Source organism: Manis javanica, chromosome 2 (genome assembly GCF_040802235.1).
Source record: "Manis javanica isolate MJ-LG chromosome 2, MJ_LKY, whole genome shotgun sequence".
Lineage (NCBI taxonomy): Eukaryota > Metazoa > Chordata > Mammalia > Pholidota > Manidae > Manis > Manis javanica.
Window position 1 is genome coordinate 11,963,756 of NC_133157.1, and position 23,083 is coordinate 11,986,838.

A 23,083-nucleotide genomic window follows, 5' to 3' on the forward strand; every position below is an offset into this window, starting at 1 on the left:
AAGTTCTGTTAGTATTTGTTTCACATATGCTGGTGCTCTGGTGTTGGGTGCATATATATTTATAACGGTTATATCCTCTTGTTGGACTGTGCCCTTTATCATTATGTAATGTCCTTCTTTATCTCTTGTTACTTTCTTTGTTTTAAAGTCTATTTTCTCTGATACTAGTACTGCAACACCTGATTTTTTTCTCCCTATTGTTTGCATGGAATATCTTTTTCCATCCCTTGACTTTTAGTCTGTGCATGTGTTTGGGTTTGAGGTGGGTCTCCTATAAGCAGCATATAGATTTGTCTTCCTTTTTCTTCCATTCTATTACTCTGTGTCTTTTGATTGGTGCATTAAGTCCATTTACATTTAGGGTGATTATTGAAAGATACGTACTTATTGCCATTGCAGGCTTTAGATTCGTGGTTACCAAAGGTTCAAGGTTAGCTTCTTTAGTATCTTACTGCCTAACTTAACTCACTATTGAGCTAGTATAAACACTGTCTGGTGATTCTTTATTTCTCTCCCTTCTTTTTCCTCCTCCTCCATTCTTTATATGTTGGGTGTTTTATTCTGTGCTCTTTTGTGTTTCCTTTAACTGCTTTTCTGGGTAGTTGATTTTATTTTTTGCCTTTAGTTAGTATCTTTTTGGTCTGATTTCTTTCCTGTCATTTTATTTTTTCTGGTGACATCTCTTTATCCTTAGGAGTGCCCTCATATACAGCAGTCCCTCTAAAATACCCTGCATAGGAAGTTTGTGGGAGACAAATTCCCTCAACTTTTGCTTTTCTGGGAATTGTTTAATCCCTCCTTATATTTAAATGATAATCGAGCTGGATACAATATTCTTGGTTCAAGCCCCTTCTGTTTCATTGCATTAAATATATCATGCCATTCTCTTTTGGCCTGTAAGGTTTCTGTTGAGAAGTCTGATGATAGTCTGATGGGTTTTCCTTTGTAGGTGACCTTTTTCCTCTCTGTAGCTGCCTTTAAAACTCTGTCCTTGTCCTTGATCTTTGCCATTTTAATTATGTGTCTTGGTGTTGTCCTCCTTGGGTCCCTTCTTTTAGGAGTTCTGTATACTTCCATGGTCTGAATGATTATTTCCTTCCCCAGTTTGGGGAAGTTTTCAGCAATTATTTCTTCAAAGACACTTTCTATCCTTTTTTTTCTCTCTTCTTCTGGTACCCCTATATTGCAAATATTGTTCCATTTGGATTGGTCTCACAGTTCTCTTAATATTGATTCATACCTGGGGATCCTTTTATCTCTCTCTGTGTCAGCTTCTATGCATTCCTGTTCTCTGGTTTCTATTCCATCAATGGCCTCTTGCATCTTATCCATTCTGCTTTTAAATCCTTCCAGAGATTGTTTCATTTCTATAATCTCCTTCTGGATGTCATCCCTTGGCTCTTGCATATTTCTCTGCAGCTCCATCAACATGGTTATGACGTTTATTTTTAATTCTTTTTCAGGAAAATTGGTTAGGTCTATCTCCCCAGATTCCTTCCCAGGGGAGGATGTCTGGGTTAGTCTGGTCTGTATCAAATTCTTCTGCCTTTTCATGGTGATAGAGGTAGTTGCAGTAAGCTGGCGTGAGTGATGGCTGGGAGAATGTCCCTTCTTGCTATTTGTGGCCTTCCTCTCCTGGGAGAACAGCGACCCCTAGCGGCTTGTGCTGGGCAGCTGCCCAGAGACGGGGTTTCTAGTTCTTGTCCAGCTGGTGTGAAAGAAGCTCTGCCCTGCTGCCTCAGGCTGCTGCTCCACTATGGCGGAGTGGCGTTGGAGGGGAAACGGGAGGGGGGCTATTTATTTCTGTGAGGGGCCTCCGAGCTGTGCTGCTGCCCAGGGGGTTAGGGCACCTGGAGTTCCCAGGGCTTTTCCGTCCAGCTGTGGGGTCCCTGTCCCTTTAATTCTTTCAAAAAGCACTCGCTTTTCTTTGTCCCAGGGGCACCGGCTGCAGGGACTCAGTCACAGGTTTTACTGTTCCGTTTCCCTATTATCCAGCACCGCACGCCCTGTGTGTCTGCGCTCTGGTGCAGATGGCTAGGGCTGGGTATTCAGCAGTCTTCGGCTCCCTCTCCCTCCCTGCTATGACTCCTCTCCTCCCACTGGGAGCTGGGGGCAGGGACACTCGGGTCCTGCCAGGCTGCAGGTTGTATCTTACCCCCTTCGTGAGGCGCTGGGTTCTCGCAGGTGTGGATGTAGCCTGGCTGTTGTCCTGTATCTTCTGGTCTCTCTTTTAGGGATAGTTGTATTTGTTGAATTTTCAAAAATATGTATGGTTTTGGGAATAGATTTCCGCTGCTCTACTCATGCTGCCATCTTGGCTCCACCTCTCTTATTACTTCTTTCCTGCCCATTCCTCACTCTCAGCTAAACACAACTTGGCCTCTTAACACCATGAGGAGGATCTTGATTTAATATTCACGAACTCCCTGAGAATGTAGCCCAAAGTCAATCCAGATCAGCAGTCCCCAGGCCCTTGGCAGTGGCTGAGACATTGTAAGCAGACATCAGCAGTGCTCAGGACCCCTGGATGCATAGAATTCACTGTCAGCCCACTCAATCATGAGTGGCTCTCAAAATCAGCCTAGGAGAGTAACAATCTCCACAACTGGCAGTTTAGCAAGATCTCGTTCATTTTTCTGCCTTGCGTCTCAGAATTATGTGAGGTAGATTTATTTAGGCTCATTTTACAACTGAGGCTCTGAAACGCTAAATGATTTATAAGATATACTGCTGAGACTTGAACCTGGCTCTACACATGTAACCTGTCAAAGTGGACACTTTGTCATGGTACTAGTAGGTCAGAGCCATTGCCACCGAGGGTCATGATGATGGTACTTATGACAGTGGCACTTACAACTGTACATATGAAACTACAGTTTTCAGAGCCCAGCTTCCCAAAGATGATGGATGACCAAGGAAAGGCCCTGTGCCAGGACTGGGGTAAGTGGGCTGCCCAGTTTTGAAAGCAGAAAAGTGTTGGGCAAACACAGACAACTAGTTGGTCACTCCAGAAACTCCTTAAAAGGAAGACAATGATATCAGGAAAAGAAAACATAAAGAGCACTTGATATAAGCCCATCATCATTCTATTTCTGTATGATTCTTTACTAATTTAATCCTCATGATAATGCTATGCATTAGGCAGTTATTATCTTCTTCAATCCGATGCAGAAACTGAGGCCAGAAAGATGGAGCAAACTTGCTCAACATTTTAGTGCACAAAAGAGCCAGTGGCCAATGAAAGTCTGTCAAACCCAGAGGGAGTGGGTTGCAGGCCCACATCAAAGAGCATGATATTAGCACACACTGGTGTTGCCTGTTGGCATGTTCATCCTTCCACACAAGCCAAATGCAGAAGACAGAATCTTTCATTTGGGTTTTTATATCACAGGTCCTGAAAAACCCTTTAATGGATTCTGGCATGTTGATGCTTTCAACAGTCCTATATGGTAGGTTTATGTCCACATTCTACAGATGAAGAAAAAATGAGGCTCAGAGGATGTAAATAATTCACCCAAAATGTAAAAGGCAGTGGGGGTTTAGAGCTGAGAGGCATGTCCACAAACACTTTTCTGGTGCATCAGGAATCCCAGGTTCCTTTTTATCTACAATTACTAGCAATATTAATAACTGTTATCACAATTTATTGGTCTACTCTGTGCTAGCATTTTGAATATGTCATCTCATTCCTTATCCATAAGTTTACAAAGTCTGCATTAACAGTCAAATTAACAGTCTAGGAAACTGAGTCTCAAAGAGGGTGTATAAGTTGCAAAGAATAACACATTCAGAAAGGGCAGAGAAAGGTTTCCCACCTGGTCTATAGGACCCCAGGCCAAACTCCTAAGGACCTGATGCTGCTGACAGGAATGCTGATGATGATCTTTTCTTTGTAAAACTCCTTTGAGTTTATAAAGTGATTTTATCTACATTAGCTCATTTGATAGGTCTTCAAAAGAAAAAGAGGGCAGATACTCCCATCATACCAAGAATTTCTGAGTCCAAGTGATGACGTATTTATGTAATTACTTATTGCTTCTCTACCCGTCAATTGAGAGACAGAGACAGAAAGAGAGCTCTTCTTAATAATTTCTTAGTAAAGACATATTCCCCACAATGTCTTATTCAAACCTCTCGTGACAATGAAATTGATAGCTTTCCCATAATGGGTGGTTGGGGTGAACTATGAATTAGGAAGTTTCTTCCCAGGTAATCTCCAGTTCAGCCTCATCCAGGAGGTCTACAGGACAATGTATGAATATGCAAAGTTCACCCCCCAAAAAATCTCCCATCACTGTCCATAGTTCTTACCTCTGTACATGTTTACAGTATATTTCTTTGACATTTAAAAGGAACATGGAGAAAAAAAGGCTTTGAATGCCATAACTTTGTGGAGTCTATGTATATTTAGGTAAGATTTTCCTCCAATTGTTCTACTTTAAATGAAAATCAGAAACCAAACCGGCATCCCTGACCTCCTGCTCCTGGGCCTCTCTGAGCATCCAGAACAGCTTCCTCTCCTGTTTGGGATCTTCCTGGGAATGTACCTGGTCACTGTGTTGGGGAACCTGCTCACCATCCTGGCCATTGACTCTGACCCTCACCTCCACACCCCTATGTACTTCTTCCTGGCCAACCTGTCCTTCATTGACACCTGCTTCTCCTGCACCATCGTCCCCAAGGTGCTGGTGAACATCCAGACACAGCACCACACCATCTCCCGCACCGGGTGCCTCCTGCAGATGTACTTCTTCATGGCGCTGGCCCTGCTGGATGACTTCCTACTGGCGGTGATGGCCTATGACCGCTACGTGGCCATTTGCCTTCCTCTCCACTACACCACGATCGTGAGCCCCGAGCGCTGCCTGCAGCTGGTCACTGTGTGCTGGCTCTGCTCCCACCTCCTGGCTTTCACACTCACTGTCCTGATGTCTCAGTCTCCTTCTGTGCCTCCCATTCCATCCCACACTTCTTCAGTGACCTCCTCCCGCCCCTCACACTGACCTGCTCAGACACTCACATCTTCCAGATCATGATGCTTGCTGAAGCGGCCCCATTGGGCGTGGTGCCCTCAGCTTCATCCTGGTCTCCTATGCACACATCATGCGCACCATCCTCAGGATCCCCTCTGCTGGGGGGAAGCACAGAGTCTTCTCTACCTGTGGCTCCCACCTGACAGTGGTCACTCTCTTTTTTGGGTCACTCTTTCTGGTGTATTTCCAGCCCTCCTCCTCCTACTCAGCAGACACTGGAATGGTGGCATCTGTGGCATACACGATGGTCACCCCCTGCTGAACCCCTTTATCTACAGCCTGAGAACAGGGACATGAAGGGGCCTTTGTGGAGACTCCTTGGCTGGGGTAAATACTCTACTCAGTAAAGGGTTCCTCCCCAGACTAGAAGCTCAGGCTCCTTGAAATGCCTTCTCCCTGGACTTCTCCATTGTAACTTTGAAAAGTCAAATTCAGGAGAGGATGGATGCTCAGCATCACACAGGGAGAATGACAAATGATGTGGGATTAGACTAGGAACAAGTGGCCAAGAAGAGCGCAGCCTCCGGGAAGTAGGAGTGGCAAGTAGTTCACACAGGGCAGCTTGATTAGCAGTCATAGTTGTCCAGGTAGATTCAAACCACAAAATGGAAAATTTTCTCAAGTAAATGTTCTGAGAAAGCAGAGCTTGCAGACCTAAAGTCAGGAAAAAGCCCGTCAAATGTCAGTCAGGCTGAGGGAAACGTTAAGGCCAACTTGGTCAAGAGTGACGTGATTAGTGGGCACAGGTGTCCAAGGGGCTTCAACCCAGAGAGTGGGAACACCAAAAGGATGATGTCAGACAGCACCCAGGGCCTATGAAGCAGCCCAGTCTATGACTGCCAGCTGCTCCCAGCTACCGGGAACGCTCACTAGACCTGCAAGGCTCAAGTGCTCTGAGTCTCAGGAACCATTCCCAGCCCTGCCTGTGGAAGCAGCTCACTCACAGGGTTGAACCTCCACACGCAGAAAGCTGGCCCCCTACCACGCACTGCCTGCTGGGACTGAGAGCAAGAATGATTCTAGGGGAGGAACCTAGGCACAGAGGGCTCAGGGGTCTGGCCCACAGCCACACAATGGGGATTGGGTCTACGAATCTGACAGTAAGTGATAATTAGTTACTGGGAGAAGTTCTTGATTCTATTAGTTATTGGGACAAGTTCTTGATTCTTTGGTTCTTAATCTCTAGTTTATTTTGTTCACCTCCACTGAAAAGCAATGTATGTGCATGATAATAAGAATGTAAAACCTGCTGAATTAGCAAAAAGGAGGAAATCACGCACCATCCCACCACTGAAAGACAATGCTACTAGTATTGTCCATCATTACCTATCTTTCTAAATGCTCATTTTTGCTTTTATGAGAGAACACAGGTACTGTGTATGTCTTATCTATAATATATATTTTTTTATTATATATAATTTATATTTACTTATGTATGTCTTATCTATAACATGAGTTGTCTCCCTGTGATGTTTTGTCTATCGGTGTGGAGGGGCTACTGTGCAATATGACTGCTCTTTTGCTAAGAAAAATTCTGAGAAAAGGAAGCTTACTTTGGAAGGAAGGTAAAAAAAATCATAAAAAACAGATGTAGGGCAGGTGGGTGGGAAAGAGAAAGCTGGGTGAAGAGAACTGGATAGAGACCCCCTCTTTGTCCTTTAGAGAGCCTCAACCCCCGAAGGGGCACAGGGAGGCATTTCCCTGGGAGAGGAGGTGACACTCACTGGCGGATGGGCACTGGGGATGACTGTGCAGGGGACAGAGCGCAGCAAGTGCCCTTTACGAAGGAGTCTCAGCTTCGTAGTGAATTTTATCAGCTTTTTGTATATTAAAAAAAAATGCTGCCCTTGTCTACTTTGTTTTTCTGATATTCCCAGTTAATGCTTTACCTTTTAACTCTGTGATCTTTTCTATGTAAAAGAAATGTTCAATTTTATATTATCAGATTAAGAGGTTGCCCTCTCTGTGGCCTCTTCTGCTGGTGATATAATGAGAAAAATCTCTGTGCAAAATTCCTATGAACAGTCAGCTTCTTTCTTAATATTCGCTGCATTATTTGTTAATGAAACATATTATTCAGAAAGAAATCCGAGTTAGGGGTTCTTCCACAACACATTCGTTTGGCTTTCTGCAAGAGTTTTCTCCCTTTTTTTGTTTGTTTGCATGTTTGTTTCACATAATTGTTAACAGATAGAAACACCAGGTGTCTCTCAGCGGTTGTTCTCCCAAAGACACCAATTTAGCCTCCTTCCTCAGTCTTTCCTTTCCATGGTACTTTCTTCTTCAGGACAACTAAGACCCCTTCATCTCCAAACTGTGTCTGGGTCCCGTCCCGCTGCCCACAATGGTCAGATGAAAGGGATTGTTCCTTAAATTTTCCTCTTTTTATGAACACATATTAATGCTGTAGAAACTTCTTCAAATGGAATAAAGTCTGCAGGCTGGAACACTTTGGAATTCTCTTTAGTAAGATTAACTTCAATGCTTAATCCTACCCAAACAGAATGATAGAGTTTGAAGCATCCAGAGATCTCAGATGCTATGGCAAAAGCTAGGTCAGGTGAATATTCTGATTGCTGGTCACCAGAGACACCAAACACAAAAGCAGACCCACCTTCGAAGGAAATGCAGAAATCGTCATGGAATGCATGCACAACTCCACCCTGAATAGCCTCTCCTTTCAGCTGGGATCACAAAAAAGGAGCAGTGCAATGGCTGGATGGTAACTACACAGCCAACTTCACAGACAAACTCCAGGCACAGGAGACCTTAGCTGAACACAATGTGATGTAACCAGGCCTTTCTAAGTCAAAGCTCACCCTCAGTTTGCCACTTTGTGCTGCCTTGCAACTCCCAAATCTACATACATATAAATGCAGCTCACAGAGAAATGGGCAAAAAGCTACACTAGATATGTCACAAAGAATGTATAAATTCAGGGTTGATAAACATAGAAAGGTTCTCAACATTATCACTCACCAAGGGAATGGCCCGTTAAAGCCAGAATGCAATACTAGCAAGCCCCTGCCAGAGTGACTACAATTAAAATACAGACCAAATAACAAGTAGTGGCAGGTTATGAAGCAGCTGCCTCTTTCAGACACTGTGCTGATGAGCGTATAAATTGTCCACCAGTAGAATTATTTCATGGTATCTACTGAGGCTGGCATATGCAATATCCTATGAGCCAGAAATTTTATGCATAAGCATATATCCTAGAGGAATCCAAAAGACAAGTATAAAAATGATAACAGCAGTTACAGCCGAACCTGGAAACAACTCAAAATATCCATCAACAGTAAAACTGACAAACAAATTCTATGATCTTCATCAGGGCAATCCTACAGAGCAATGAAAATGAATAACTATTGTTAAATATAAGTATATGGAAACATCTCACATATTATTGGGTAAAAGAAGTCTAACACAACAAAGTACATACTAGAAGATTCCATTTGTGCAAAGTCCAAAAACAGGCAGAACTAATTAGTTAAAAGCTGGATTGTTTAGGGAAGTAGGGGAAGAAGGCTGATGATTTAAAGGATACCCAAAGAGAGCTTCTGGGCTGCTGTTCATCTTCTGTTTCATGATTTAGGTGCTAGCTAAGGCGATGTGTTCATTTTTTAAAAAGTCACTAAATCATACATTTATTATTTTGTGTACTTTTATATATATACTTCAGTGATTCTTCAATAAAACATTTACATGAAAACTTAAAAATGCATAAATAATAAAAAGAAAAAGAAAAAACATAAAAATAATGGCATAGCTACATTGTCATACACCTAGACTTTTAAGACAAAGAGCAATATTATGTATATAAAGGCTCATGTTATAAGCATGAAATCTTTCATTCACCAGGAGGATATAACAGTTCTAAAATGCACTGAAATGTACACTTAAAAATGATTAACATGGTAAATTTTATGTTACGTGAGGAAGGGAAGGGAAGGGGAGTGGAAAGAAATCACATCATTATTCCTAAGGGCCAAACACTGGATTCCTTCAACGACCGACTGAACAACACCTAGTATCCACAATGGGGCATCTCACAACAATGAAGATGAACCAACTCCAGGTTCGTCGAACAGCCATCTAGATGAATCTCACAAATGTAAAATGTTCAGCAAAAGAAACCAGACAAAAACAAATACAAAGGATGTGATTCCATTTAAATAAGGCTCAGAAACAGGCAACACTAAAGTAAAATGTGAGGGAAAGAATCGTGGTTACATGACTGAGAGAAGGGCAGAAGGGTGGTCACTGACAGAGGGAGACCTTCCAATGTTCCCCTTCCTGGTGTGGGAAGTGATACACAGGTTGTTCTCCCTAATAATTTGCCGGGCAAAGTACTCAGGTTCTGTGGAGGTCTCTGTTTGTATCTTATACTCCACTGATGTTAAGAAATAGTTTCTAAACATACATAAGAGATACCACTGACCACTCCCCATAATGTCTACAGTTGTGGCAACAGAAAGTTCTTTCAAAGGGTTGCAGCAAAGTCTACAAACGACCGATTTGAACTGAAATGATGGTATCTCTCACCTTTATTAATACCGCTTAGTGTGGACATTCATTTGCTCTGTTGCAGAAATGTTTTGTGTTTAGTTAAGACAGTGTTGTGTCACAACCTCTGGGAGAGTCCTAGGCGACAGAACATGCCATCGCAAATGCAAAACAAAATTCTGAAATATGCAACAATACAGCTGGCAGTGAGGTTTATAATGGGGGATTCTGGCTGTACTAGACAGCAAGGAGCAAGAAGGCCCTATGTGTGTTGGTATGAATGAACCTCAAAAAGAGAACATTGGCAAAAATGAGCACATTATGAAAAAACACATGAAATACCATTCCAATCACGTGCATATCTGGAGAATATACAACTTAGTCAGGTACACACATGTAGTAAAATTAGAAAGAAAAACTACAGGAATATGCACAGTAATAGTGTCCTTCAATGGAGGAGAAAAAGAAATGTGACCAGGCGAGGCACACAGGGGCATTCTGAATGACAGAGATATTGTCATTCTAATGTGCTGGTATAGTATCGAATCGGAGAGGTAAGAGCATGGGCATTATGTTACTGTCATTCTTTAAATAGCACATATATGTTTTGTATGTAACACTTTCATATGTAAGATAGATTTACAACAAAGATAAAGATATCCAAGATACCCATCAACTTGGCTTTCGGTATCTTCTACACATTAATGATGTATTGTCTCCCTGATGGCACAGAGAGTGAGAATGTGCCATCTGCAACGTGATATTTGAAGGCCACAGCTGTGAGTTGCAATCTTTCATTTCCTGTCTGCCTATTTTCAGGAAGGCACCATGTCTCATCCATGAGGGCTAGGCTCTCACCAGGGAGTGTATACTCCACGGCAGCAACAAGCCAAAGATGACAAATCCAACCTGTGCCTCACCCGAGGGAAAAGTACCAGGAGAAGTGCCCCCATGGGTCCCAGCCCTCATCTCTTTCAAAGGGGGCATTACAGACACTGCTGGGACTCAGGGGGCCACAGCCTAGAACTGCCTCGTCTTGTCCCTAACTAGGGCGTCTGGGACTGGGTCGCAGGAGTAGCTGCGTGTGAACAGTCAGCAGTTACTCCTGCGTCCTCAGGCTGCTGTTGCAGCGACAAGCCAAGGGCTCTGCGGCTCCAACCATGACTTCCTGGGGAGGCAAAGGGCCGGGGAAGCCAACCTGCCTGATGACAGTGTCAGGCACTGAGGTGGGCCAGCATCTCCAGGTAAGCACTAAGGCATAGGGAAGGGGAGGGAGACCACAATCTACCAAAGCCCTACGTGTGCACACTTGCACACACACACACACACAGCCATTAGAGCAGCTTCCCGTTTCCTTTTTCCTTTCCTTTCCTGCCTCCCCCTCCACCAATCATTTCCCAGCCCTCCTACTCTCCACCAGGTGCCTTACTCAGGTGTTCATCAGGTCCTTGATGGTCCGGCCTGTGGTCATCATGGACAACGAGTCTCTGCCACCCTTCCTCAAGCCCACCGGTGTCCAGGACATGGCACCTGGGCAATAATAACACCAGTGGATATGAGAACTTTGTTAATGGCAGGGCACTTTTAAAATAAAGGGCACATTACTGCCATTTTTATCATCAGCCTCACAAGCGCAGCCTCAACCGTAAGTTCACGCCCACTCACACAAGCATGGCTCCCAGAGTCACCCCGGGCCACGCCAGTCCTCTACTCCATTACCACCAGTCACACATTACCATCCTGTTCAGCTCCTTCCCTTCTTTTAGAGTCAGTGAGTAACTGTATAATTGTTCTAGGCGTATGTGCTCCCTCTGTACAGTTCATGATACTTGGGCTCTGCACTATTCTTATTTGACCAAGTTTACGCTTGGTTTCCAGATGCCGAAACAGATGCTTTGTCCATGACAGCCCCCAACGAGAGTGATGGTGATGTGATGGCTCTCCTCACACCTCAGAATTCACAGGCCCGTCTCCTCTCAGGCAGTGATGAGGACCAGTGACATGGGGTGAAGCTGTTCATGTGTTAAAAACAACAATGGCTGATATTTATTGAGCACTTACAATGTGCCAGCTTCAGTCTAAATATTTACAATCACCATCTGATTTACTCCTCATGAGCAATCTATACAGTAAATCTATTATTACTCATTTAAACTGATATGGAAACTGAAGGCCAGAAAGGAAAAGTGACTTTCTCAAAGCCACACAAGACTAAAGAGTGGGAATTGCTGTCAGACTCCAGAACGGGTATCATATTTTTAATCACCATGCTAAGCAAGCTGACATTAGCACATCCTACTACTGACTGTTCATTGCATGTAACCCTCCACACAATGTAACAGGAACATCAGAATTCCTCATTTTAATTGCACATCTTTAGTTGAACAAATTCAGGGCAAATGAAGTCCATGAACCTTGGTTCATGAAGAAACGTCAACTGAGCCAGCATTCGTCCCCTCAGCAAGCCTATTAGGTGATGGTATTATGTGCATCTAAATGAAGCAAGCCACCTGAAGGGTACATTTACCAAAGTGAAAAAAGGCATGTGAGAGGCAGAACTATAAAGCACATTGTCTGATGCTAAACACTGCATAGCGGGTCCAGGCTCACATTTTATGAACACCTACTAACAATGCCAGCAATAATCTTCCCCTTCATTGAAGCCTGCCCTCCGCTGATGTTATCTCAGTAACATCAGTGGCTCTATAAAGCAAGCACACGTTGTACAAACTGGAAAACAGAGACTCAGGGAGCTTAAGTAACTTGCCTATAAACACTTGCCTGACTCTCCCAAGAACGGGCAAAGAAAGGCTTCACAACCAGTCTCTAGATGCCAAAGACTGTGATCTGAAAATGGTGCTGCTGAGAGTGAAGTTGAGGACACTGAAAACAACACTCCCTTTATTGACAAAGTACTTTTCAGTTCACAAAATTTTCACATCCACATTAATTCATTGGAAAGGTCTCCAAGCACAGAGACAGAGTGCTGCTAGCACACCTAGAGACTTTCTTCATTTCTCTCATTAACATACATTCAAACATGTACACACAGAGCACCTTGTATTCCCACTAAATCCTAGTATATGCATAACCCTAAAGGACTCATAATAAAGTGATAAGATTGAACAAGTGTTCAAAAGTTTAAAAAGGAATTAAATCTTGGAGAAATTCATCCCGGGTGAAAACCAGCTCAGCCTCATTCAGGCACACCCAGGGAAGAAATATAGGAACAAACTACACCCCATGACGATGCCTGATTGCCATAGACCACAGCCCTCATGTTTCATGTTCGCACACAAGCCATTCCAGCTGTTAGTGAATCTCAGGGATCTCTTCAAGGAATAGAAAGAAAACAGCCTGGGTCTCTGTAATATTTAGAGCCTGTTATCAAGTAGTATTCTGCTCTAATTTCTCATTTTCAGAAGGAAATCAGAAACCAAACCAGCATCTCTGACTTCCTGCTCATGGGCTTCTCTGAGTATCCAGAACAGCAGCCTCTCCTGTTTGGCACCTTCCTGGGCATGCACCTGGTCACTGTGTTGGGGAACCTGCTCACCATCCTGGCCATCTGCTCTGACCCTCGTCTCCACACCCCTATGTACTTCTTCCTGGCCAACCTGTCCTTCATCGACACCTGCTTCTCCTGCACCATCGTCCCCAAGGTGCTGGTGAACATCCAGACCCAGCACCACACCATCTCCCGCACCGGGTGCCTCCTGCAGATGTACTTCTTCATGGCCCTGACCCTGCTGGATGACTTCCTGCTGGCCGTGATGGCCTATGACCGCTACGTGGCCATTTGCCTTCCTCTCCACTACACCACAGTCATGAATGCCCAACGCTGCCTGCTGCTGGTCACTGTGTGCTGGCTCTGCTCCCACCTCCTGGCCTTCCCACTCACTGTCCTGATGTCTCACTTCTCCTTCTGTGCCTCTCGTTCCATCCCACACTTCTTCTGTGACCTCCTCCCGCTCCTCACACTGACCTGCTCAGACACTCACATCTTTCAGATCATGATGTTTACTAACTCAACCCTGTCGGGTGTGGTGCCCCTCGGCTGCATCCTGGTCTCCTATGTGCACATCATGCGCACCATCCTCAGGATCCCCTCTGCTGGGGGGAAGCACAGAGTCTTCTCTACCTGTGGCTCCCACCTGACAGTGGTCACTCTCTATTTTGGGACACTCTTTCTGGTGTATTTCCAGCCCTCCTCCTCCTACTCAGCAGACACCGGAATGGTGGCATCTGTGGCATACACGATGGTCACCCCCATGCTGAACCCCTTTATCTACAGCCTCAGGAACAGGGACATGAAGGGGGCTTTGAGGAGACTCCTCGGCTGGGGAAGCTGGTCTGCCCAGTAAGGAGACCTTCCCCAGAGTAGACGACCAGGCTTTTCAACATGCCTCCTCCCTGGACTTGTCTATTATAAATTTGAATGACTCACATTCAAGACAGGATGGATGCTTAGCCTTACAAGCAGATGCACAAAATGAAGATTCTGATTTTACAGGGCAGGTATAGGACAGCCTGGAAAGGGTGTGTCATCAGTAGACCCTAAACGGTGACTTGAGGACTGAGTAATAAATCCAAGCACATGCAGTCCAGAGCTGGGAACACCAGAAACATCAGCAAAAACATCCTCCTTGGATTCCAGGAGGAAGCTCAGTAGGAGCACAGGTAGGACTCAAGTCTCCCCAACAGCAGAAATGCTGGCAAGACTAGGCAGGTGCGGATCTAAGTCGATCACTGGGCTTCAGGCATCAATTCTGACCAGGCCTTGGAAGAAACTTCATTTTAGCCATTGGCCTCAACATTGAGAATATGACATAGCAGAATGTGTGTGTGGCTGGAAAAGGCAATATTCTAGAAAAGAAATCTAGGCTGAGAAAGAGTATATCTGTGCAGTATCAAACATCTGGAATTAGGTCTTTGTCTCTGGAAGATAATTTGTGTTTTTTTATTTGCTACTTGTGACCATTTTATTCTTCACTTTTTAAACCCTGGGTTATTTCTCCTCCAACCTAAAAACCACTCATGTCATTACAATAAATGTCTAAACTATAAAGAAAAAATTTAAATCCTTTTCTAAAAAGAAACTACTCTGAATACACAAATTTTTATGGTCCTTTTCTCTATATATTTATTTTATATTGTTCAGATGCTGATTTTTCACATAATCATATAACATATTTTCCATGCTATTACTATTAAATCTTCATAAACATTTTCATAATTAATATTATAGCAGAAGCAGATGCCATATTATAAATAATGTGAGATCATTGTAAATAAACCATGTGTGTGTGTGTGTGTGTGTGTGTGTATGACATATATATATGTCTCCCCTTGTCCTTACAAGAAATCTTAAGTGGAGTTGCTGGGTGGAACATTTTTCTGGCTCATGGTGCCTACAGAAAAATGTTTACGAAACTGTTAATGATCTCCATTCCAAATGACATTCTGAAGTCTCCTTTTTCTGTATCCTACCAGGACTTTGTGTTCTCATTTTTTACTTAATGGCTGCAAATACAAGAAGCAACAAATGGTACCTCTATTTTGCTTGAATTTGTTCATTCACTGGTTGTTTAAAGTCTGTAAATATATTTTTTCTAGTCTTCTATAAATTATTCCTTCATGTCATATGACTATTTAAACTTCCAGAAGTCCTTTTCATATTAAAGATGTAACTTCACACTTTCTAACTAGTCATGCGGACTTTCCCCAATCACCTTTTCATCCTTGAGGGTTTTTTGACTTACAAATATGAAACCACTAAAAAGTTCCTCCTTGTCACTCTTTGGCCACTGTTATCATTACAAAATCCTTCTCCATGCGGAATTTGTGTGAGCAGTGAGTTGCTTTTCCATTTCATTATGTTGTGTTATTTTGTAATTATAGTTAGGTTTGTTGAGATAAATACATCTCTAATGTATATAATTCAGTGGTTTTTTGTATGCATGGTTTTGTTTTTTTACTGAAAAATACAAGATGTTTAGAATGGCGGGACATATTGAAGTTTTCTCTCTCACATCTCTCTTACTTCCTACAAGAGTTTCCTTTCCATTTCATGTCACGTGATTATTAAAAGACAAGATGCTGTCTGAACGATCATCACTCATACATGCCATAAGTTTCCCCTTGGGGCCTTTTATCCTAATGCTATTTTCCCCTCTGTGGCACCTTCCTCCATCACAGGCCTGTCCAGCTTATCCCACATCATCTTCAAAAAGTGCCCTCTCCCACCAACCCACTCTAATCGCTCAGAGATGATCTGTTCTGTTTGTGCCCTTTACCTACTCTTCTGTTCCTGCCCTTATAAGACCAAGAATGACATAAAGATGTCCACTCCTGCACTTCATTCAACATTGTACTAGAGATTCCAGTCCAAGCAATTAAGAAAACGAAATAGAAGTCATCCAGATGGTAAAGAAAGAAAAGTATCTCTATTTGCAGGTGAAAGATGTTTTCTATTTAGAGATTCCCAAAAATGTACCCAACAAACCCTATTAGAAGTAATAAAGAATTCTGATTCAATACAATCCCTATCAAAATCTTGGTTGTCTTTTTTTGCAGAAAATGACAAGCTGATCCTAAAACTTACACCGAAACGCAAGTGACCCAAAAGCCAATACAGTCTTAAAAAATAAAAATCCATCAACATCATCCACCACATAAAGAAAAAGGACAAAAAGCACATGATCATCTCCATAGATGCTAAAAAAGAATTCAACAAAATTCAAAATCTATTCATGATAAAAACTCTTATCAAAATGGGCATAGTGGGCAAGTACCTCAACATAATAAAGGCCATATATGAAAAACCCACAGCCAACATCATACTGAACAGTGAGAAGCTGAAAGCTTTTCCTCTAAGATCAGGAACAAGACAGGGATGCCCACTCTCCCCACTGTTATTCAACATAGTACTGGATGTCCTAGCCACGGCAACTAGACAAAACAAAGAAATACAAGGAATCCAGATCAGTAAAGAAGTCAAACTGTCACTGTTTGCAGAGGACACGATATTTTGCATTAAAAAACCTAAAGACTTCACTCCAAAACTACTAGAACTAATATCGGAATACAGCAAAGTTGCAGGATACAAAATTAATACACAGAAATCTGTTGCTTTCCTATACACTAACAATGAACTAATAGAAAGAGAAACCAGGAAAATAATTCCATTCACAATAGCATCATAAAGAATAAAATACCTAGGAGTAAACCTAACCAAGGAAGTGAAAGACTGATACCCTGAAAACTGTAAGACACTCGAGAGAAATTAAAGAGGACACTAACAAATGGAAATTCATCCCATGCTCTTGGCTAGGAAGAATTAATATCGTCAAAATGGCCATCCTGCCTAAAGCAATATACAGATTCGATGCAATCCCTATCAAATTACCAACAGCATTCTTCAATGAACTGGAACAAATAGTTCAAAAATTCATATGGAAACACCGAAGACCCAGAATAGTCAAAGCAATCCTGAGAAGGAAGAATAAAGTGGGGGGAATCTCGCTCCGCAACTTCCAGCTCTACTACAAAGCCACAGTAATCAAGACAATTTGGTACTGGCACAAAAACAGAGCCACAGACTAGTGGAACAGAATAGAGACTCCAGACATTAACCCAAACATATGTGGTCAATTAATATATGATAAAGGAGCCGTGAACATACAATGGGGAAATGGCAGTCTCTCCAACAGATGGTGCTGGCAAAACTGGACATCTACATGTAAGAGAATGAAACTGGGTCACTGTCTAACTCCACACACAAAAGTAAATTAGAATTCGATCAAAGACTTGAACGTAAGTCATGAAACCATAAAACTTATAAAAAAAACATAGGCAAATATCTCTTAGACATAAACATGAGCGACTTCTTCATGAACATATCTCCTCGGGCAAGGGAAACAAAAGCAAAAATGAACAAGTGGGACTATATCAAGCTGAAAAGCTTCTGTACAGAAAAGGACACCATCAATAGAACAAAAAGGTATCCTACAGTATGGGAGAATATATTCATAAATGACAGATCTGATAAAGGGTTTACATCCAAAACATATAAAGAGCTCATGCACCTCAACAAACAAAAAGCAAATAATCCAATTAAAAAATGGACAGAGGAGCTGAACAGACAGTTCTCCAAAGAAATTCAGATGGCCAACAGACACATGAAAAGATGTTCCACATCCCTAGTCATCAGAGAAATGCAAATTAAACCACAGTGAGATATCATCTCACACCAGTAAGGATTGCCACCATCCAAAAGACAACAACAAATGTTGATGAGGTTGTGGTGAAAGGGGACCCCTCCTACACTGTTGGTGGGAATGTAAAATAGTTCAACCATTGTGGAAAGCAGTATGGAGGTTCTTCAAAAAGCTCAAAATAGAAATACCATTTGACCCAGGAATTCTATTTCTAGGAGTTTACCCTAAGAATGGAGCAGCCCAGTTTTAAAAAGACAGATGCACCCCTATGTTTATCGCAGCACTATTTACAATAGCCAAGAAATGGAAGCAACCTAAGTGCCCATCAGTAGATGAATGGATAAAGAAGATGCGGTACATATACACAATGGAGTATTATTCAGCCATAAGAAGAAAACAAATCCTACCATCAGCAACAACGTGGATGGAGCTAGAGGGGATTATGCTCGGTGAAATTAGCCATGCAGAGAAAGACAAGTAGCAAATGACTTCACTCATTTGTGGAGTATGAAAACAAAGCAAAACTGAAGAAACAAAATAGTGGTAGACTTACAGATTCCAAGGAGGGAGTAGTGGTTACCAAGGGGAGGTTTTGTGGAGGTTGGGTGGGGAGGGATAAAAGGATTAAGGGGCACAATAATTTGCAGTCACAATATAGATAGGTTACAGGGAAGGCAGTACAGCATGGAGAAGACAAGTAATGGCTCTACAGCATCTTACTCCACTGATAGACAGTGACTGCCATGGGGGTGTGAGGACTTGACAATATAGGTGAGTGTTGAAACCACAATGTTCATGTGAGACTTCGTAAGACTGTATATCAATGATACTTTAATAAAAAGAAATTTTTGAAACTTAAAGAGGTTCTGAAGTCAGATATTTAATGTGAAATCTGAAGTCAAATATTTAACTCTGAATAATTTATCTCCATTATTTTTCTAAATGTTTCCTCTCCAATTTTATTTTTTTCTTCCAGATTTTTTTTTCATTAAAAGAAAAAAATTTTTCTTTTAAAATTTTCTTTCAAATAAAAAAAGAATTTTTTTCATTAATCTTTCTTTTATTTTGCTTATGGGATAAACTGCATTGTTTGATTTGTTTCTTGTTTTTTGAAGTTTTTAAAAATTGAATTATAGTTGATATATAGTATTATATTGGTTTCAAGTATACAACACAGTGATTCAACAGTTATACACATTATTAAATCCTCACCCCAATTAGTGCAGTTACTATCTGTCAACATAGGAAGATGTTACAGAACAACTGGCTACATTCTTCATGCTGCATTTCCATCATGGTGACCAATGTATATTATAATTGAGATTTTTTACTTCTTTATCCACCTCACCCTCCTCATGTACCCACCCCAACCCTTCTCCCTCAAAGTAACTGCCACTCACTTCTCAGTGTCTATGAGTCTATTGCTATTTTGTTCATTTTGTTTTGTTTTGTTTTTAGATTCCACATATAAGTGAAATCATGTGGTATTTGTTTTTCTCCATTTGGCTTGTTTCACTTAGCATAGTACCCTCCAAGTCCAACCGTGTTTTGCAAAAGGCAGGATTTATTTCTTTAAAAAATTTTTTTTATGGATGAATATTTTTTTATTGTGGTAAAATACTCATGACACAAAATTCACCATTTTGACCATTTTAGAGTGCATGGTTGAGTGGCATTAAGTATATTCACACTGTTTTGCAGTCCTCACCTCCCTCTAGTCCTTAGAGAACTAAACATCAAAGCCCCATTGAGATACCACCTCACAAGAAGTAGGACGATGAAAATCAAATAGAAGAGCAATACTAAGTGCTGATGAGGATCGGACAAACTGGAGCACTCGTATACACATGATGGGAATGCTGTGGATAAAATCCAAATGGAAATGCAACAGCAAAAGATAGCCAAGATAAACTATATTCAGCAATTGATTGGTAACAAAGACAATGCTGCAGTTCTGTGGGGAAAGCATATAATTTTCAGTAAATTCTTGGGTGGCTATTTGTACCTATATCAAAAAAGTTAATCTGGGTCCAAATCCTAAATATAAGTAAAATGGGAACCAAGATGGCTGTTAAATATAAATATTAAAGGCAAAAATAAGACATTTAAAAGACAAAACCTTAAGACCTTTGAATAGACAAAGATATTTTAAACAGGACACATATATAACAATATTAGAAAAAACATATTTTATGTGTGTGTATATATATATATATATATACATACATATGACATTAAGGTAAGTGTTTCTGTCCATGAAGAGACCCATTAATATAGTAAAAAGGGAAGCCATGTAGTGAAAGAAAAATTCTCAGTGCATATATCTGACAAAGAACTCACATCTAATATATAAAGAATTCCTAGAAATTAGTTTTTAAAAGGAGACTACATAATAACACAGCAGTAAAGGCAGAAACATGTCCTTGACAAGAGAAAATACCCAAATGATCAATAAGCATAGGCAAGGGAGATAAACTACATAACACATCAGGCCAACACAAGCTAAAACCGCAGCACAGTACACTACAGAGCCGGAAGTATTTTTACAGTGGAAAAGGTGGCCAGTGCAAGTGCTGATGAGGAAATGAACCATACCTTTTCATATATTACAGGGATGACTATAATTGGTACAAGCACTTCATCAACTTTCTGATATTATTTATTAATGCTGAATAGGCACACAATGAGACTCCCGTATTTCATTCTCTGCTATATGCTAAAGTCCCAAACAGGAAACAACCCAAATGTCAATCAAAACTAGAATGCCTGAATATATGAAGGTATACAGACACAGTCGAAAGCTATAAAGCCTTGTGAATGAGTTCACCATAACTACACTAAATAAAAAAAGTGGAACCCAAAAGAATATTTCCTGTATACCTTATATAAGGATCAAAAACAACCAAACTTAGTGATATTTGAGACTAGGATAGTGGCAATAAGCTAATCTGGTTAAGCACATGGTTTTAGAGTCTCACTTGTCTGAGATTAAGTCTTAGGGCAGCTATTTACTTGATCTCTCTTTTAGTTTGCACCCTGTAAATTTGGAAAACATGAGTACCTTAGCAGTGGTTTATCCTGAGCATTAAATAAAATTGCATTTAAATGATTAGTTAATGCCAGTTGTGATAGGTACCATTCAATAGGTAAAACAATTTGGTAACTTCTAAATTCCTCACATGTGAAATAAACGAAGTTTACTGGTATTAAGAAAATTTGCATGTATGTGCTGTTATCAGTACCAAATAAAGAGGGTCATTGAAGGAAAAGAATAAGAAAAGAAAAACTAAAGCCCTGGGAAGTGGACTCAAAAGGCTCACAAGCTTGCAGTGAACATCACAGGACAGCTTGGAAATTCACTGTAGAAACATTAATTCACAGAATTCAAAACAAAAGTAGAGAAAATACACAATCAGTTGAAGAGAAAAGATGAGAGGACACATAAATTGAGAATGGGAAGAGAATGATGTCAACAGTAAGATATCCAAGTTACCTCTTCTAAAGGAGACCTATTTTACAGCCTGCATGATTCTTAAGACAGTGGGATTGAATTAATGACATGAAGGGGTGTTCTTGGCTCTGAATATTTTCTGAAGAGCACGTTTCATATCATTATTCCTCAGGCTGTAGATGAAAGGGTTCAGCATGGGGGTGACCACCATGTACATCACAGAGGCATTGATGTCCTTGTCCTTGGAGTCAGCTGATGAGGGAAAGTAGTAAACACCTGCAATTGTCCCATAGTATAAAAGCACTACAGAGAGGTGAGAGCCACAGGTAGACAAGGCTTTAGAGATTCTTTTGAGGGAGGGGACCTTCAGGATGATGGCTGCCATGCGGATATATGAGCCCAATATCCCACTCAATGGCAGGATGAAGACCAGTCCACCTTCAGCAAAGATGAGCAGCTCATTGAGGGAGGTGTCTGAGCAGGAGGACTTGAGCACAACAGCAAGATCACAAAAGAAGTGGGGAATGATCGTCCCTGCACAGAAGGACAGCTGGTTCACAAGGAGGGTGTGCAGGAGGGCCTGGGCACAGGAGGAGAGCCAGCACCCAACCACAAGGAGGATACACACCTCGTCCCTCATGATGCTGGTGTAGTGGAGAGGGTGACAGATGGCCACATACCTGTCATACGCCATCACAGCGAGGAGAAAACTGTCAAGGCAACCAAACAATATACAGAAATACACCTGCGAAAGGCACCCCAAATACATGATAGATCGGCATTGAGTCTGCATGTTCGTCAGCATCTTTGGGACAGTGATGGATGCAAAGGAGACGTCAGAGAGGGCCAGGTGGCTGAGGAAGAAGTACATGGGGGTGTGGAGGCGCGAGTCCAGCCTGACGAGCAGGACGATGAGCAGGTTCCCCAGCACCGTGGTCAGGTACATGCCCAGGAACAGGGCGAAGAACATGCCCTGCTGCTCCGGGGGGACGGGGAGGCCCAGGAGGAGGAACTCGGACACACTGCTGTGGTTACCAGGCCCCATACTGGGCTGTTATATGCTGTGGATAAGGGATGGAGAGGAATATCAGAAATATGGACACAGATACATTCAGTACTGTAATTTTCTGAGAAAATAATGACTTCCTAACTATATTCTAGTTATTTCTACCTGTATTATGTGTCACACCTATAGATGCCTATATTGACTCTATCTCAGTCTCACTTCAGAAAAATAATACACCCCCAATCAGCCAATAAGACCTGATTGCACAGAAGCAAAAGTGTGTTCACTATTTCATTCAACCACTATTTATTTGCTTGTTTGTTTAGGTATGTGTTTATTTAATTTTTCATTGAAATACAGTTCCTATGCAAAATTACGTTGGTTTGTGATCTACAGAATAATGATTTCACAGTTGTGTGCATCAACAAATGCTCACCATGCTACGTGTAGTGGCATTCTGTCAGCATTCAAAAAAATTGCAGTAGTATTATTGGTTAACTTCCCTTGCTGTACTTCCACCCATGGGACTAATTTATTTTATAATATGAAATTTGTGCATCTTATTTCCTTTACCCATTCCACCATCTCTCAGGTCCTTATATATGACAACCAGCAATGTTCTTTGTGTTAATGAGTCTATTTCTGTTTTATTTGTTAGTTTTGTCTTTCAGATTCCACATGTGAGTGAAGTAATACAGAAGTTATCTTTCTCTGCTTTGTTTCCCTTAGCAAAACACCCTTTAGGTCCATCCATCTTGTCAGAAATGGCAAGATTCATTCTTTCCTGTGACTGAATAATATTCCATTGCAGATATACCATCTCTTCTTTATCCATCCACCTATTGATGGACACTTAAGTTGCTACCAC

The 23,083-nt window shown here is 41.6% G+C and overlaps 2 protein-coding genes and 1 pseudogene across 2 annotated transcripts; 2 read left to right on the forward strand and 1 right to left on the reverse strand.

Annotated features, from left to right (window-relative positions):
• Positions 1–4,442: 4,442 nt before the first annotated feature.
• Positions 4,443–5,330, forward strand: LOC140844924 (olfactory receptor 1N2-like; annotated as a pseudogene).
• A 7,574-nt stretch (positions 5,331–12,904) lies between these two features.
• LOC140844948 (olfactory receptor 1G1-like) lies at positions 12,905–15,347 on the forward strand. The gene has a single exon (XM_073218113.1). The coding sequence runs from the start codon at positions 13,004–13,006 to the stop codon at positions 13,901–13,903; it is 900 nt and encodes a 299-aa protein (XP_073074214.1). The 5' UTR covers positions 12,905–13,003; the 3' UTR covers positions 13,904–15,347.
• Positions 15,348–21,309: 5,962 nt separating this feature from the next.
• On the reverse strand, positions 21,310–22,272 carry LOC108388325 (olfactory receptor 1J2-like). The gene has a single exon (XM_037022630.2). It carries the CDS (start codon positions 22,252–22,254, stop codon positions 21,310–21,312), a length of 945 nt encoding a protein of 314 aa, XP_036878525.2. The 5' UTR covers positions 22,255–22,272.
• Between the last annotated feature and the right edge of the window lie 811 nt (positions 22,273–23,083).